Source organism: Liolophura sinensis, chromosome 1 (assembly GCF_032854445.1).
Source record: "Liolophura sinensis isolate JHLJ2023 chromosome 1, CUHK_Ljap_v2, whole genome shotgun sequence".
Classification (NCBI taxonomy): Eukaryota; Metazoa; Mollusca; class Polyplacophora; order Chitonida; family Chitonidae; genus Liolophura; species Liolophura sinensis.
The window spans coordinates 5,431,305-5,445,908 of NC_088295.1; the positions used below are offsets into that span (position 1 = coordinate 5,431,305).

At 42.3% G+C, this 14,604-nt stretch overlaps 1 protein-coding gene across 2 annotated transcripts in view; it reads right to left on the bottom strand.

Annotated features, from left to right (window-relative positions):
• The window catches only part of LOC135477510 (tectonin beta-propeller repeat-containing protein 1-like), a 34,617-nt gene that overhangs the window by 14,889 nt on the left and 5,124 nt on the right, over positions 1–14,604 (bottom strand). Inside the window, exons 5-9 of one of the 2 annotated variants that reach the window (XM_064757649.1) lie at positions 8,706–8,834; positions 8,009–8,195; positions 5,286–5,383; positions 4,731–4,826; positions 2,247–3,345 (exon numbers count right to left, since the gene is read on the bottom strand). In XM_064757649.1, the coding sequence (XP_064613719.1) occupies positions 2,247–3,345; positions 4,731–4,826; positions 5,286–5,383; positions 8,009–8,195; positions 8,706–8,834 (1,609 nt within the window). Of the gene's footprint in view, positions 1–2,246; positions 3,346–4,730; positions 4,827–5,285; positions 5,384–8,008; positions 8,196–8,693; positions 8,835–14,604 lie in introns of both variants that reach the window. The other variant, XM_064757639.1, reaches the window with a different exon arrangement.

The following is a 14,604-nucleotide window of genomic DNA, read 5'->3' on the forward strand; positions in this document are numbered from 1 at the left end:
TTTACAGGGTCTAAGCTAAGGTGTTTTGACATACATAATATCAACTTTTATTTGATGAAAATCCAAGTATAAAATTCAAAAGCATTTTGACCGCATATAACACGGCAATTTTTCAAAAATACTTAGATTTGGTAGCAAGGCTACAAGGAGCTTGCCTGTAGGATACACATAAATAGAAAAGTAAGATTTGGCAGCAAGGCTACAAGGAGACTGCCTGTAGGAGACACATGAATGCAGAACTTAGATTTGGTAGCAAGGAGACTGCCTGTAGGAGACACATGAATGCAGAACGTAGATTTGGTAGCAAGGCTACAATTAGACTGCCTATAGGAGACACATGAATGCAGAACTTAGATTTGGTAGCAAGGCTACAAGGAGATTGTCTGTAGGAGACACATGAATAGAAAACTAAGATTTGGCAGCAAGGCTACAAGGAGCTTGCCTGTAGGAGACACATTAATGTAGAACTTAGATTTGGTAGCAAGATTACAAGGAGCTTGCCTGTAGGGGACACATGAATGGAAAACTTAGATTTGGTAGTAAGGCTACAAGGAGATTGACTGCAGGAGACACATAAATGTAGAACTTAGATTTGGTAGCAAGATTACAAGGAGATTGCCTGTAGGAGACACATGAATGCAGAACTTAGATTTGGTAGCAAGGCTACAAGGAGACTGCCTGTAGGAGACACATGAATGCAGAACTTAGATTTGGTAGCAAGGCTACAAGGAGATTGCCTGTAGGAGACACATGAATAGAAAAGTAAGATTTGGCAGCAAGGCTACAAGGAGACTGCCGGTAGGAGACACATGAATGCAGAACGTAGATTTGGTAGCAAGGCTACAAGGAGACTGCCTATAGGAGACACATGAATGCAGAACTTCAGCTCCATACATTAAGTACTGAAATTGTGGATTTGGTGTACAGACACAGAACATCAGCGATGGAACATCCCCCTTGGGTCACTGCGCTTTACATGTATGTAAATCTTCAGGGGAATATACATGTATGCTGTACTTTGTAAGTCAGGAATTTATGGTGTTTAATTTGTACGAACAGAATCAACGATGGAATGTCCCCACTGGGTTATTGTACTCTACATTTGTGCAAACCCTGAGCTCAATACCACCCCTAACATTTTAACATTGTTTTCCGTTTTATCGGACACTGATGCCAATCATGCTCATGGTATGACACAATACACTAAAAAACTCCAGTTTGAAATCCAGAAGTATAAAGGATTATAGTGTCCAGATTTAGCTACAGGCCATAATTATAAAGATTATAAACTGTTTACACATTATGTTACTAGATGGGCTTCTGAGAAATGCAATAAGGACTCTAAATCCACCGAAAATAAAAGATTCATTCCCCTAGCAATGTCTCCAGCCACCTGCCCGGTGCAGATCAGCAGGTGACGTCATAGACGGCCAACCCAAGTCTCCGCCTAGACCTGGATATTTGTATCAAAACAATGTCATTTTCAAGATGGCTTCTGTCTATTCAGAAGCAAATACACTGCCATAATTTCAGTTTGAATCCATAATGGATTTTTTTTTTTTTTTTTTTTTTTTTTGATTGGTGTTTTACGCCGTACTCAAGAATATTTCACTTATACGACGGCGGCCAGCATTATGGTGGGTGGAAACCGGGCAGAGCCCGGCGGAAACCCACGACCATCCGCAGGTTGCTGGAAGACCATCCCACTTACGGCCGGAGAGGAAGCCAGCATGAGCTGGACTTGAACTCACAGGGACCGCATTGGTGAGAGGCTCCTGGGTCATTACGCTGTGCTAGCGCGCTAACCGACTGAGCCACGGAGGCCCCGAATCCATAATGGACAACGCTCAAGTTCCAATTTATAACACTGACACCTCGGCTTCAGACTTCAGATTGGTAATATATATGGCCAGACTTCATTGGCAATATATATGCACTGCTAAGTTAATGCTTTACCCTGTGTTACACTGTACATTTCATGTGTTGCTTTTAACATTTAATATTTATTTACTATTCTTTCCCTCTGTCCGCTTCACAATAAATATCATTCTATTCCCCTGACGGATTCTGAATTCATACCTATATGCAAGGACAACTACCGGTACAAATTATTGTCAGCATTATGAATTGAGTCGTGTACAATATACAACATACACATTGGTACCATTATGAATAAATACTGAATCTGGACACTAATCCTTTAAGTTGAAAAAACTTCAAATCCTTGACAACACAAAAGTGCTCACTTGTATTTGACTGTAACCATGGTAACGAAGCTGTGTCGGCAATGTTTAGTGCACAAGCACTGACCCAGATCCAGTTCATGGTAACCATGGAGATGCTATCTGACCTCTCAAGGTCACTCACACTTTCCCCGGCATTGCTGTCTAACCTTTCCTGGTCACCATTTTCAAGGTCATTCCCCGAATTCTCTTCTGTCTTTTCAGCTGAGCAGTTTTGATGTGCCAGTGTTTCTTCATTGGTTAAGGTAGATTCCAGGTCAGGGCCTGTAGGTTCTGAACACTCCACCAAATCATCCTGACTGTTTAACAAATCAGTCACAAAGTTACATGTCTCATCCTCTTCTGAAGTCACATAAATCTGTTCTTTTTCATGTGGAGATAAGAGGTCTGTGACAAAATCCACACACTCAGAGCTTGTGGAAGTTAAACTGTCAAAGTCCACACTTCCTTCTGACTTTATTTGTGTAGTTTTCAGTGAACAGTTTTGCAATATGACATCTTTTGGAACTGTCTCATCTTTTGAACTCGTCTGATCCTTTAGAGTCGTATCATCCTTTGAACTCGTCTCATCCTTTAGAGTCGTATCATCCTTTGAACTCGTCTCATCCTTTGGATTTGTCTCATCCTTTGAACTCGTCTTATCCTTTGGCCTCGTCCCACCCTTTGGATGTGTCTGATGATTTGGACTCACTGAGTCACCTGTCATTTTTCTATTGGTTGTTTTGGAGTTTGTCTTAGTGTCATGTGACCTAAGAGGTCTGTTTGGTAGAGACTGACTAAGACTGACAGGCTGATGGTCACCTGATTTGTTCTTAACCAATCCCTGCTGAAGAAATTTACTGGTTGACACAGATATACTGTGAGGCCTTGCTGAGTGAGGCTGATGGAGACTACTGAGTACCTGAGATCTGTGTGATGGGTGGTATGTGACAGGTGAGCACAAATGGGTACTGTCAGACATCCAGGACCTGTGCTTCCTCGGCAGACCATCCCTGTGAGGTTCCAGGAAAGAGAGCTTCTCCCAGGTTTTACCAGTCAGCAGCTCTGGGGTGATACTGCTACGAATGTAGACTGCTGTGTCGTCCAGACCAATGCCTAACACCTGTGCACAGTCAAAAACAGACCTCGCTAAAATGACTAGGAAAGATTAAAACTGATATGTGATATTTTAGCTAGACTATGACAGGTCTTGTAATAACCAGGTGCCCATTCACCACTTGGGAGAACAGATGGATTTTCGCGATAATAAAAAATTATGTCATTGATCGCCATTAGCAACTTAGTGCTTTTACATGTTGTTGTTGTAAATTTATGGATTCTATGATCCCTGTGATGACTGCAAAATGGTGTCCAAGCTGTGAAGAAAACTATCCAAATGCTCATGATTGCACACTCATGATTGCATACTTTGCTGTAGTGCCTCTGTAACAGTATATGAAAATGATCAAAAAACAACTTTCAGTGAAATATCCTGCATGCAGAAGAGAGTATATTTGATACTCTCCTTTTAATTACTTTTAGTGAACAGGTAGTGATGTAAAATTATAATGTGGCTAACCATGGTCACAATCCCCAAAAACAGTGATGCTTTTTATATCACAATATCTGTTCTCCAGTTTCTCATCAACATTTCGTCACAAGATGATATTTAGAAAGGAGGTAGAGATCCTTGTATTATCTAAATTATTTTTCCAACATTTGAACACACATAAAAAGTGTAAAAACAAACTACTTGTTCAGCAGCAATGCTAGTTTGGGAGTTTTGTGATTGATTTTTCTGCTAAACTTAATTTGAGGCTTATATATGTAATTCCCTTCACTGTGTGCTGTTCAAATTTTTACATCTTCTATTTATAATGAAAAAGCATGAAATTTTATCATGAATGACAAACTCAAAAGTTCTAGACATTAAAGATTTTTTTTTTTTTTTTTTTTTTTTGATTGGTGTTTTACGCCGTACTCAAGAATATTTCACTTATACGACGGCGGCCAGCATTATGGTGGGTGGAAACCGGGCACAGCCCGGGGGAAACCCACGACCATCCGCAGGTTGCTGGCAGACCTTCCCACTTACGGCCGGAGAGGAAGCCAGCATGAAGACATTAAAGAATATATTCTGATAACTCATTATGTGGCCAACTACATAAGTATGCTATTTGGGCTCTGGTGAAAAAAAAATGGCTGCGGAAAAGAATATTTTGGACCATGGATGTATTGAGTGAAATGGCTAACGACATATAGGTGAAAAAAACATTTTAACCACTGAATGATGCACTGCTTCATTTCAAGCAGGTATTAATGTCACCAATTGTGTTAGTTTTTTGTTGGTATTAAATAACCATGAACCAAAATCATTGAGAGAGTTTGATGCTCTGGTGCCTTATACTCGGTGTATAAGGGCTGTGGCCCTCTACTTACTTTGTGGACATGGCCATATGAGGCCATGGAATCAAAGAAACTGTAAGCTACATCATGACTAGGCCTTACTTGATCATTCTGACTGACAGACAGCAGTGACATTTCTCCAACCATCTCAATCCAGCTTCCTTCAAGCCCCTCTGTCTGTGACTTCCAAAACCATATCTGTCTCAGAACAAAACCAAACAGTAGTATGGTAAATATGATTGGCACTGCTCTGTTAATGTAAACCAAAGACGGTATTAAAGAGAATATGCCATTAAGCTGGACAAAAAATCGATTAGTGCAAATTTTTGATTATTTTTAATATCTTATTAGTGTTCCTGATAAGGACATCCTTCTCATTGTTTATGTGACCTTGGTGACTGGCACTTGGTAGTGGGGCCATTTATGTTTGTTGACCACTTGTCTTCCACCAGAATGCCACATGAACAAAAGACTGTCAGTATCTTGCCCAAGGTTGGTGGTTTATCCTGGGCACTCCAGTTCTTCCACCCATACAAATAAGCTGATCATGTGAAAAATTCTTGAGTATGGTGTAAACAATAATCAAATAAATAACTAGATAAATAGAGAAATAAGAATATAGATGTCCCTATTATTTCTCTGTTATTATCTCCTTACCTTGCCATCCCTAGACAGGGCCCACACAGCCTGTGTACCTGCAGCTACGTGGAGGAGGGGGTTCCCCATTGGCCCAGGCACCTGCTCCCAGTCTGTACCTGATAAACACAATCACATGTATCATCCTACAGCTACATGGAGGATGGTATTCCCCATTGGCCCAGGCACCTGTACCCAGTCCGTACTTGATAAACACAATCACATGTATCAACCTACATCTACATGGATGAGGGTGTTTCCCACTGGCCCAGGCACCTGTACCCAGTCTGTACCTGATAAACACAATGATATGTATCAACCTACAGCCACATGGATGAGGGTGTTTCCCACTGGCCCAGGCACCTGTACCCAGTCTGTACCTGATAAACACAATGACATGTATCAACCTACAGCCACATGGACGAGGGCGTTTCCCTCTGGCCCAGGCACCTGTACCCAGTCTGTACCTGATAAACACAATGATATGTATCAACCTACAGCCACATGGATGAGGTTGTTTCCCACTGGCACAGGCACCTGTACCCAGTCTGTACCTGATAAACACAATGATATGTATCAACCTACAGCCACATGGATGAGGTTGTTTCCCACTGGCCCAGGCACCTGTACCCAGTCTGTACCTGATAAACACAATCACATGTATCAACCTACAGCCACATGGATGAGGGTGTTTCCCACTGGCCCAGGCACCTGTACCCAGTCTGTACCTGATAAACACAATGACATGTATCAACCTACAGCCACATGGATGAGGTTGTTTCCCATTGGCCCAGGCACCTGTACCCAGTCTGTATCTGATAAACACAATGACATGTATCAACCTACAGCCACATGGATGAGGTTGTTTCCCACTGGCCCAGGCACCTGTACCCAGTCTGTACCTGACAAACACAATCACATGTATCAACCTACAGCCACATGGATGAGGTTGTTTCCCACTGGCTCAGGCACCTGTACCCAGTCTGTATCTGATAAACACAATGAGATGTATCAACCTACAGCCACATGGATGAGGTTGTTTCCCACTGGCCCAGGCACCTGTACCCAGTCTGTACCTGACAAACACAATCACATGTATCAACCTACAGCCACATGGATGAGGGCGTTTCCCACTGGCCCAGGCACCTGTACCCAGTCTGTACCTGATAAACACAATGATATGTATCAACCTACAGCCACATGGATGAGGTTGTTTCCCACTGGCTCAGGCACCCGTACCCAGTCTGTATCTGATAAACACAATGAGATGTATCAACCTACAGCCACATGGATGAGGTTGTTTCCCACTGGCCCAGGCACCTGTACCCAGTCTGTACCTGATAAACACAATGAGATGTATCAACCTACAGCTACATGGATGAGGGTGTTTCCCACTGGCCCAGGCACCTGTACCCAGTCTGTACCTGATAAACACAATGATATGTATCAACCTACAGCCACATGGATGAGGTTGTTTCCCACTGGCTCAGGCACCTGTACCCAGTCTGTACCTGATAAACACAATGATATGTATCAACCTACAGCCACATGGATGAGGTTGTTTCCCACTGGCCCAGGCACCTGTACCCAGTCTGTACCTGATAAACACAATCACATGTATCAACCTACAGCCACATGGACGAGGGCATTTCCCACTGGCCCAGGCACCTGTACCCAGTCTGTACCTGATAAACACAATGAGATGTATCAACCTACAGCCACATGGATGAGGTTGTTTCCCACTGGCACAGGCACCTGTACCCAGTCTGTACCTAACAAACACAATGACATGTATCAACCTACAGCCACATGGATGAGGTTGTTTCCCACTGGCCCAGGCACCTGTACCCAGTCTGTACCTGATAAACACAATGACATGTATCAACCTACAGCCACATGGATGAGGTTGTTTCCCACTGGCCCAGGCACCTGTACCCAGTCTGTACCTGATAAACACAATGATACGTATCAACCTACAGCCACATGGATGAGGGTGTTTCCCACTGGCCCAGGCACCTGTACCCAGTCTGTACCTGACAAACACAATCACATGTATCAACCTACAGCCACATGGATGAGGTTGTTTCCCACTGGCTCAGGCACCTGTACCCAGTCTGTACCTGATAAACACAATGATACGTATCAACCTACAGCCACATGGATGAGGGTGTTTCCCACTGGCCCAGGCACCTGTACCCAGTCTGTACCTGATAAACACAATGATATGTATCAACCTACAGCCACATGGATGAGGTTGTTTCCCACTGGCCCAGGCACCTGTACCCAGTCTGTATCTGATACACACAATCACATGTATCAACCTACAGCCACATGGATGAGGTTGTTTCCCACTGGCTCAGGCACCTGTACCCAGTCTGTATCTGATAAACACAACACTATGTATCAACCTACAGCTACATCAATGATGGTGTTTTTCACTGGCTCAGGCACTTTAACCCAGTTTTCTGCACTTTTTTGAAAGATTGGTTACATATGTTAACCTGATTACAAGTGACCAGCAATATAAACATCATAATGTCAGGTGAGTTTCGAGTTCAACCTCTTTTATCTTTAAAGATAAAATAAAACAATCTTACTGTAACATGTGACTTTTCCCATATGTAAAAAAAAATCTCAAAAACACACTGAAGAACAGATTGTTTGTGAACTTAAGTAGCTCCTCAAAGAAATGGGTCTCACTTGTATATATGCTTCCAGAACACAGAGCAAAGCTGACAACTAACCATAAGGTGTTTCACATGAGACATCTGTCCTGACCAATGTTTGACCATCCCACGTAATCAGCCACACCTGACCACATGGGCCAACGGACACCTCTGTCACACCTGTCCCTCCACAGAGATCCACAGATATGGGATGCCAGGTACGGCCCTCAGGGCAGTCAGCATTGACACCCAGTCTCACATACACCTTGAAAACAGAAACAATGTTTATGTCCTGGGTAATTATGACAAACTAATGGGCAATTTTGTTGATATCACAAACTATAGGTTAGTTTGAGTCAATATCATAAACTATAGAGCAGTTTGAGTCCATATAACAAACAACATGGCACTCTGAGTCAATATTTATGCTAAAACCGATTCTCTTGAAGACCTTGTGATGTTTATTGCCAGTACCTAAATGATAAATGATGACCCAGAGGCCTCTCACCAATGCGGATGCTGTGAATTCAAGTCCAGCTCATGTTGGTGTCCTCTCTGGCCGTAAGTGGGAAGGTTTGCCAGTAACCCTCGGATGGTCGTGGGTTTCCCCGGGCTCTGCCCAGTTTCCTCCCACCATAATGCTGGCCGCCGTTGCATAAGTGAAATATTCTTGAGTATGGCAAATAAATAGTAAAAATAAACAAATGATAAATATTACCGGCATATAAACATTATCTTGTTATGATCAATCTCTGGAACACACTTTGAAGACTACCTGTCCAGTGATTGATACTGTCCAGACACACAGCTGCCCCTCCACTTGACAGTTTAAGTCCTGGCCTCCAACAGACACATCTAAAAACAATTCCGCAGGGTCACCCATTTCATCCCCCAAAGTGGCAACCTACAATCATAAATTTATCATCATTAAAGAGGTTCTATGTATATGGAAGATTTTTGGCAAAAAAACCCATACTTGATAATCAAATCAAATTTTCTGTATTTACCAAGAATGTCTATAATTAATGTCTTTCAGTATCACACTCGTACTATTTACACTGTGTTATGATGATTATAAAATCTGAACAAGTTATAATGTGCCAACATGTTTATAAACAAGACTGACACTTTTGGAATGGTAATTATTTGGGCTATTCTAAAGTAATATCAATAATTTGATTGGATTTGCACTGATCAGGTTTTTGTCAAAAATCTCCAGCACATGCTCTTTAATGATTTGATGTCATTTTTAAATTTAGTAGGCTTATAACAGTTTAATTACAAGATGGGAAGTGCACATTGTGCATGAAGTGCAATTAACAATGTTGAAAGTAGGTGTATTTGTGAGGTTTTCAACCAAGGAAAATGTCTTTGAAGTCTCAGAAAATATTTTCTAAATTAAAATACATGTAATCAATGGGATCAGCTTTTCCACTGGTTTACATGCTACTATTTATACCTCGTGGCCAGCAGAAAGTTATCAATTATACCTAGTGGCCAGCAGAAAGTTATCAATTATACCTAGTGGCCAGCAGAAAGCTATCATTCATACCTCATGGCCAGCAGAAAGTTATCAATTATACCTAGTGGCCAGCAGAAAGTTATCAATTATACCTCGTGGCCAGTAGAAAGTTATCAATTATACCTAGTGGCCAGTAGAAAGCTACCATTTATACCTAGTGGCCAGCAGCAGGCTACCAATTAAACCTAGTGGCCAGCAGAAAGTTATCAATTATACCTAGTGGCCAGTAGAAACCTATCAATTATACCTAGTGGCTAGTAGAAAGCTACCATTTATACCTAGTGGCCAGCAGAAAGCTATCAATTATACCTCGTGGCCAGCAGAAAGTTATCAATTATACCTAGTGGCCAGTAGAAAGCTACCATTTATACCTAGTGGCCAGCAGAAAGCTACCATTTATACCTAGTGGCCAGCAGAAAGCTATCAATTATACCTAGTGGCTAGTAGAAAGCTACCATTTATACCTAGTGGCCAGCAGAAAGCTACCAATTATACATAGTGGCCAGCAGAAAGCTACCATTTATACCTCCTGGCCAGCAGAAAGTTATCAATTATACCTAGTGGCCAGTAGAAAGCTACCATTTATACCTCGTGGCCAGCAGAAAGTTATCAATTATACCTAGTGGCCAGCAGAAAGCTACCATTTATACCTCGTGGCCAGCAGAAAGTTATCAATTATACCTAGTGGCCAGCAGAAAGCTACCAATTATACCTAGTGGCCAGCAGAAAGCTACCATTTATACCTCGTGGCCAGCAGAAAGTTATCAATTATACCTAGTGGCCAGCAGAAAGCTATCAATTATACATAGTGGCCAGCACAAAGCTATCAATTATACCTAGTGGCCAGTAGAAAGCTACCATTTATACCTAGTGGCCAGCAGAAAGCTATCAATTATACCTAGTGGCCAGCAGAAAGCTACCATTTATACCTCGTGGCCAGCAGAAAGTTATCAATTATACCTAGTGGCCAGTAGAAAGCTACCATTTATACCTAGTGGCCAGCAGAAAGCTACCATTTATACCTAGTGGCCAGTAGAAAGCTACCATTTATACCTAGTGGCCAGTAGAAAGCTATCATTTATACCTAGTGGCCAGCAGAAAGCTATCAATTATACCTAGTGGCCAGTAGAAAGTTATCAATTATACCTAGTGGCCAGCAGAAAGCTACCAATTATACCTAGTGGCCAGTAGAAAAGCTACCAATTATACCTAGTGGCCAGTAGAAAGCTACCATTTATACCTAGTGGCCAGCAGAAAGCTATCAATTATACCTAGTGGCCAGTAGAAAGTTATCAATTATACCTAGTGGCCAGCAGAAAGCTACCAATTATACCTAGTGGCCAGTAGAAAGCTACCAATTATACCTAGTGGCCAGTAGAAAGCTATCATTTATACCTCGTTGCCAACAGAAAGCTACCATTTATACCTAGTGGCCAGCAGAAAGCTATCATTTATACCTAGTGGCCAGCACAAAGCTATCATTTATACCTAGTGGCCAGCAGAAAGCTACCAATTATACTTAGTGGCCAGCAGAAAGCTATCAATTATACCTAGTGGCCAGTAGAAAGCTACCAATTATACCTAGTGGCCAACACAAAGTTATCACTTATACCTAGTGGCCAGCAGAAAGCTACCATTTATGCCTGGTGGCCAGCAGAAAGCTACCATTCATACATAGTGGCCAGCACTAAGCTATCAATTATACCTAGTGGCCAGCAGAAAGCTATCAATTATACCTAGTGGCCAGCACAAAGCTATCATTTATACCTAGTGGCCAGCAGAAAGCTATCAATTATACCTAGTGGCCAACACAAAGCTATCAATTATACCTAGTGGCCAGCAGAAAGCTATCAATTATACCTAGTGGCCAGCAGAAAGCTATCAATTATACCTAGTGGCCAGCAGAAAGCTACCAATTATACCTAGTGGCCAGCACAAAGCTATCATTTATACCTAGTGGGCCAGCAGAAAGCTATCAATTATACCTAGTGGCCAGCACAAAGCTATCATTTATACCTAGTGGCCAGCAGAAAGCTATCAATTATACCTAGTGGCCAGTAGAAAGCTATCAATTATACCTAGTGGCCAGCAGAAAGCTATCAATTATACCTAGTGGCCAGCAGAAAGCTATCAATTATACCTAGTGGCCAGCACAAAGCTATCAATTATACCTAGTGGCCAGCAGAAAGCTATCAATTATACCTAGTGGCCAGCAGAAAGCTACCAATTATACCTAGTGGCCAGCAGAAAGCTATCAATTATACCTAGTGGCCAGCACAAAGCTACCATTCATACCTAGTGGCCAGCAGAAAGCTATCAATTATACCTCGTGGCCAGCAGAAAGCTATCATTTATACCTAGTGGCCAGCAGAAAGTTATCAATTATACCTAGTGGCCAGCAGAAAGCTACCAATTATACCTAGTGGCCAGTAGAAAGCTACCATTTATACCTAGTGGCCAGCAGAAAGTTATCAATTATACCTAGTGGCCAGCAGAAAGCTACCAATTATACCTAGTGGCCAGCAGAAAGTTATCAATTATACCTAGTGGCCAGCAGAAAGCTACCAATTATACCTAGTGGCCAGCACAAAGCTATCATTTATACCTAGTGGCCAGCAGAAAGCTATCAATTATACCTAGTGGCCAACACAAAGCTATCAATTATACCTAGTGGCCAGCACAAAGCTATCATTTATACCTAGTGGCCAGCAGAAAGCTATCAATTATACCTAGTGGCCAGTAGAAAGCTATCAATTATACCTCGTGGCCAGCAGAAAGCTATCAATTATACCTAGTGGCCAGCAGAAAGCTATCATTTATACCTAGTGGCCAGCAGAAAGCTATCAATTATACCTAGTGGCCAGCAGAAAGCTATCAATTATACCTAGTGGCCAGTAGAAAGCTATCATTTATACCTAGTGGCCAGTAGAAAGCTACCATTTATACCTAGTGGCCAGCAGAAAGCTACCAATTATACCTAGTGGCCAGCAGAAAGCTATCAATTATACCTAAGTGGCCAGCACAAAGCTACCATTCATACCTAGTGGCCAGCAGAAAGCTATCAATTATACCTCGTGGCCAGCAGAAAGTTATCAATTATACCTAGTGGCTAGTAGAAAGCTACCAATTATACCTAGTGGCCAGTAGAAAGTTATCAATTATACCTAGTGGCCAGTAGAAAGCTACCATTTATACCTAGTGGCCAGTAGAAAGCTATCATTTATACCTAGTGGCCAGCAGAAAGCTACCATTCATACCTAGTGGCCAGCAGAAAGCTACCATTCATACATAGTGGCCAGCACAAAGCTATCATTTATACCTAGTGGCCAGCAGAAAGCTATCATTTATACCTAGTGGCCAGCAGAAAGCTATCAATTATACCTAGTGGCCAGTAGAAAGTTATCAATTATACCTAGTGGCCAGTAGAAAGTTATCAATTATACCTAGTGGCCAGTAGAAAGCTACCATTTATACCTAGTGGCCAGCAGAAAGCTATCATTTATACCTAGTGGCCAGCAGAAAGCTATCATTTATACCTAGTGGCCAGCAGAAAGCTATCAATTATACCTAGTGGCCAGCAGAAAGCTATCAATTATACCTAGTGGCCAGCAGAAAGCTATCAATTATACCTAGTGGCCAGTAGAAAGCTACCATTTATACCTAGTGGCCAGCAGAAAGCTATCATTTATACCTAGTGGCCAGCAGAAAGCTATCAATTATACCTAGTGGCCAGCAGAAAGCTATCAATTATACCTAGTGGCCAGTAGAAAGCTACCATTTATACCTAGTGGCCAGCAGAAAGCTATCATTTATACCTAGTGGCCAGCAGAAAGCTATCAATTATACCTAGTGGCCAGCAGAAAGTTATCAATTATACCTAGTGGCCAGTAGAAAGCTACCATTTATACCTAGTGGCCAGCAGAAAGCTACCATTTATACCTAGTGGCCAGCAGAAAGCTACCATTTATACCTAGTGGCCAGTAGAAAGCTACCATTTATACCTAGTGGCCAGCAGAAAGCTATCAATTATACCTAGTGGCCAGCAGAAAGTTATCAATTATACCTAGTGGCCAGTAGAAAGCTACCATTTATACCTAGTGGCCAGCAGAAAGCTACCAATTATACCTAGTGGCCAGTAGAAAGCTACCATTTATACCTAGTGGCCAGTAGAAAGCTATCATTTATACCTAGTGGCCAGCAGAAAGCTATAAATTATACCTCGTGGCCAGCAGAAAGTTATCAATTATACCTAGTGGCCAGTAGAAAGCTACCATTTATACCTAGTGGCCAGCAGAAAGCTACCAATTATACCTAGTTGCCAGCAGAAAGCTACCATTTATACATAGTGGCCAGCAGAAAGCTATCATTTATACCTAGTGGCCAGCAGAAAGCTATCAATTATACCTAGTGGCCAGCAGAAAGTTATCAATTATACCTAGTGGCCAGCAGAAAGCTATCATTTATACCTAGTGGCCAGCAGAAAGCTACCAATTATACCTAGTTGCCAGCAGAAAGCTACCATTCATACATAGTGGCCAGCAGAAAGCTATCAATTATACCTCGTGGCCAGCAGAAAGCTATCAATTATACCTAGTGGCCAGCAGAAAGCTATCATTAACTAGTGGCCAGCACAAAGTTATCATATATATTCAGTGGCCAGCAGAAAGCTACCATTTATACCTGGTGGCCAGCAGAAAGTACCATTTATATCTACTGGCCAGCAGAAAGCTATCATTCATACCTAGTGGCCAGCAGAAAGTTACCATTTATATCTACTGGCCAGCAGAAAGCTACCATTCATACCTAGTGGCCAGCAGAAATTTTCCCTCCAGCTCAAATGACCGAATGCTGGATTTTTGATGTGGAGAATTGAGTGTCTTAGTATGACCCACTCAATATATCATTCAACAACAGCACTGGTGCTTTGACCAAACAGCTTTCTCAGAAAGTAGCATGTTCCAGTGGAGGATGGTCGGTAGCACAGCTACACACTGAGCCAGTGGAGGATGGTCGGTAGCACAGCTCCACACTGAGCCAGTGGTAGCTGGTCGGTAGCACAGCTCCACACTGAGCCAGTGGAGGATGGTCAGTTGCACAGCTACACACTGAGCCAGTGGAAGCTGATCGGTAGCACAGCTCCACACAGAGCCTG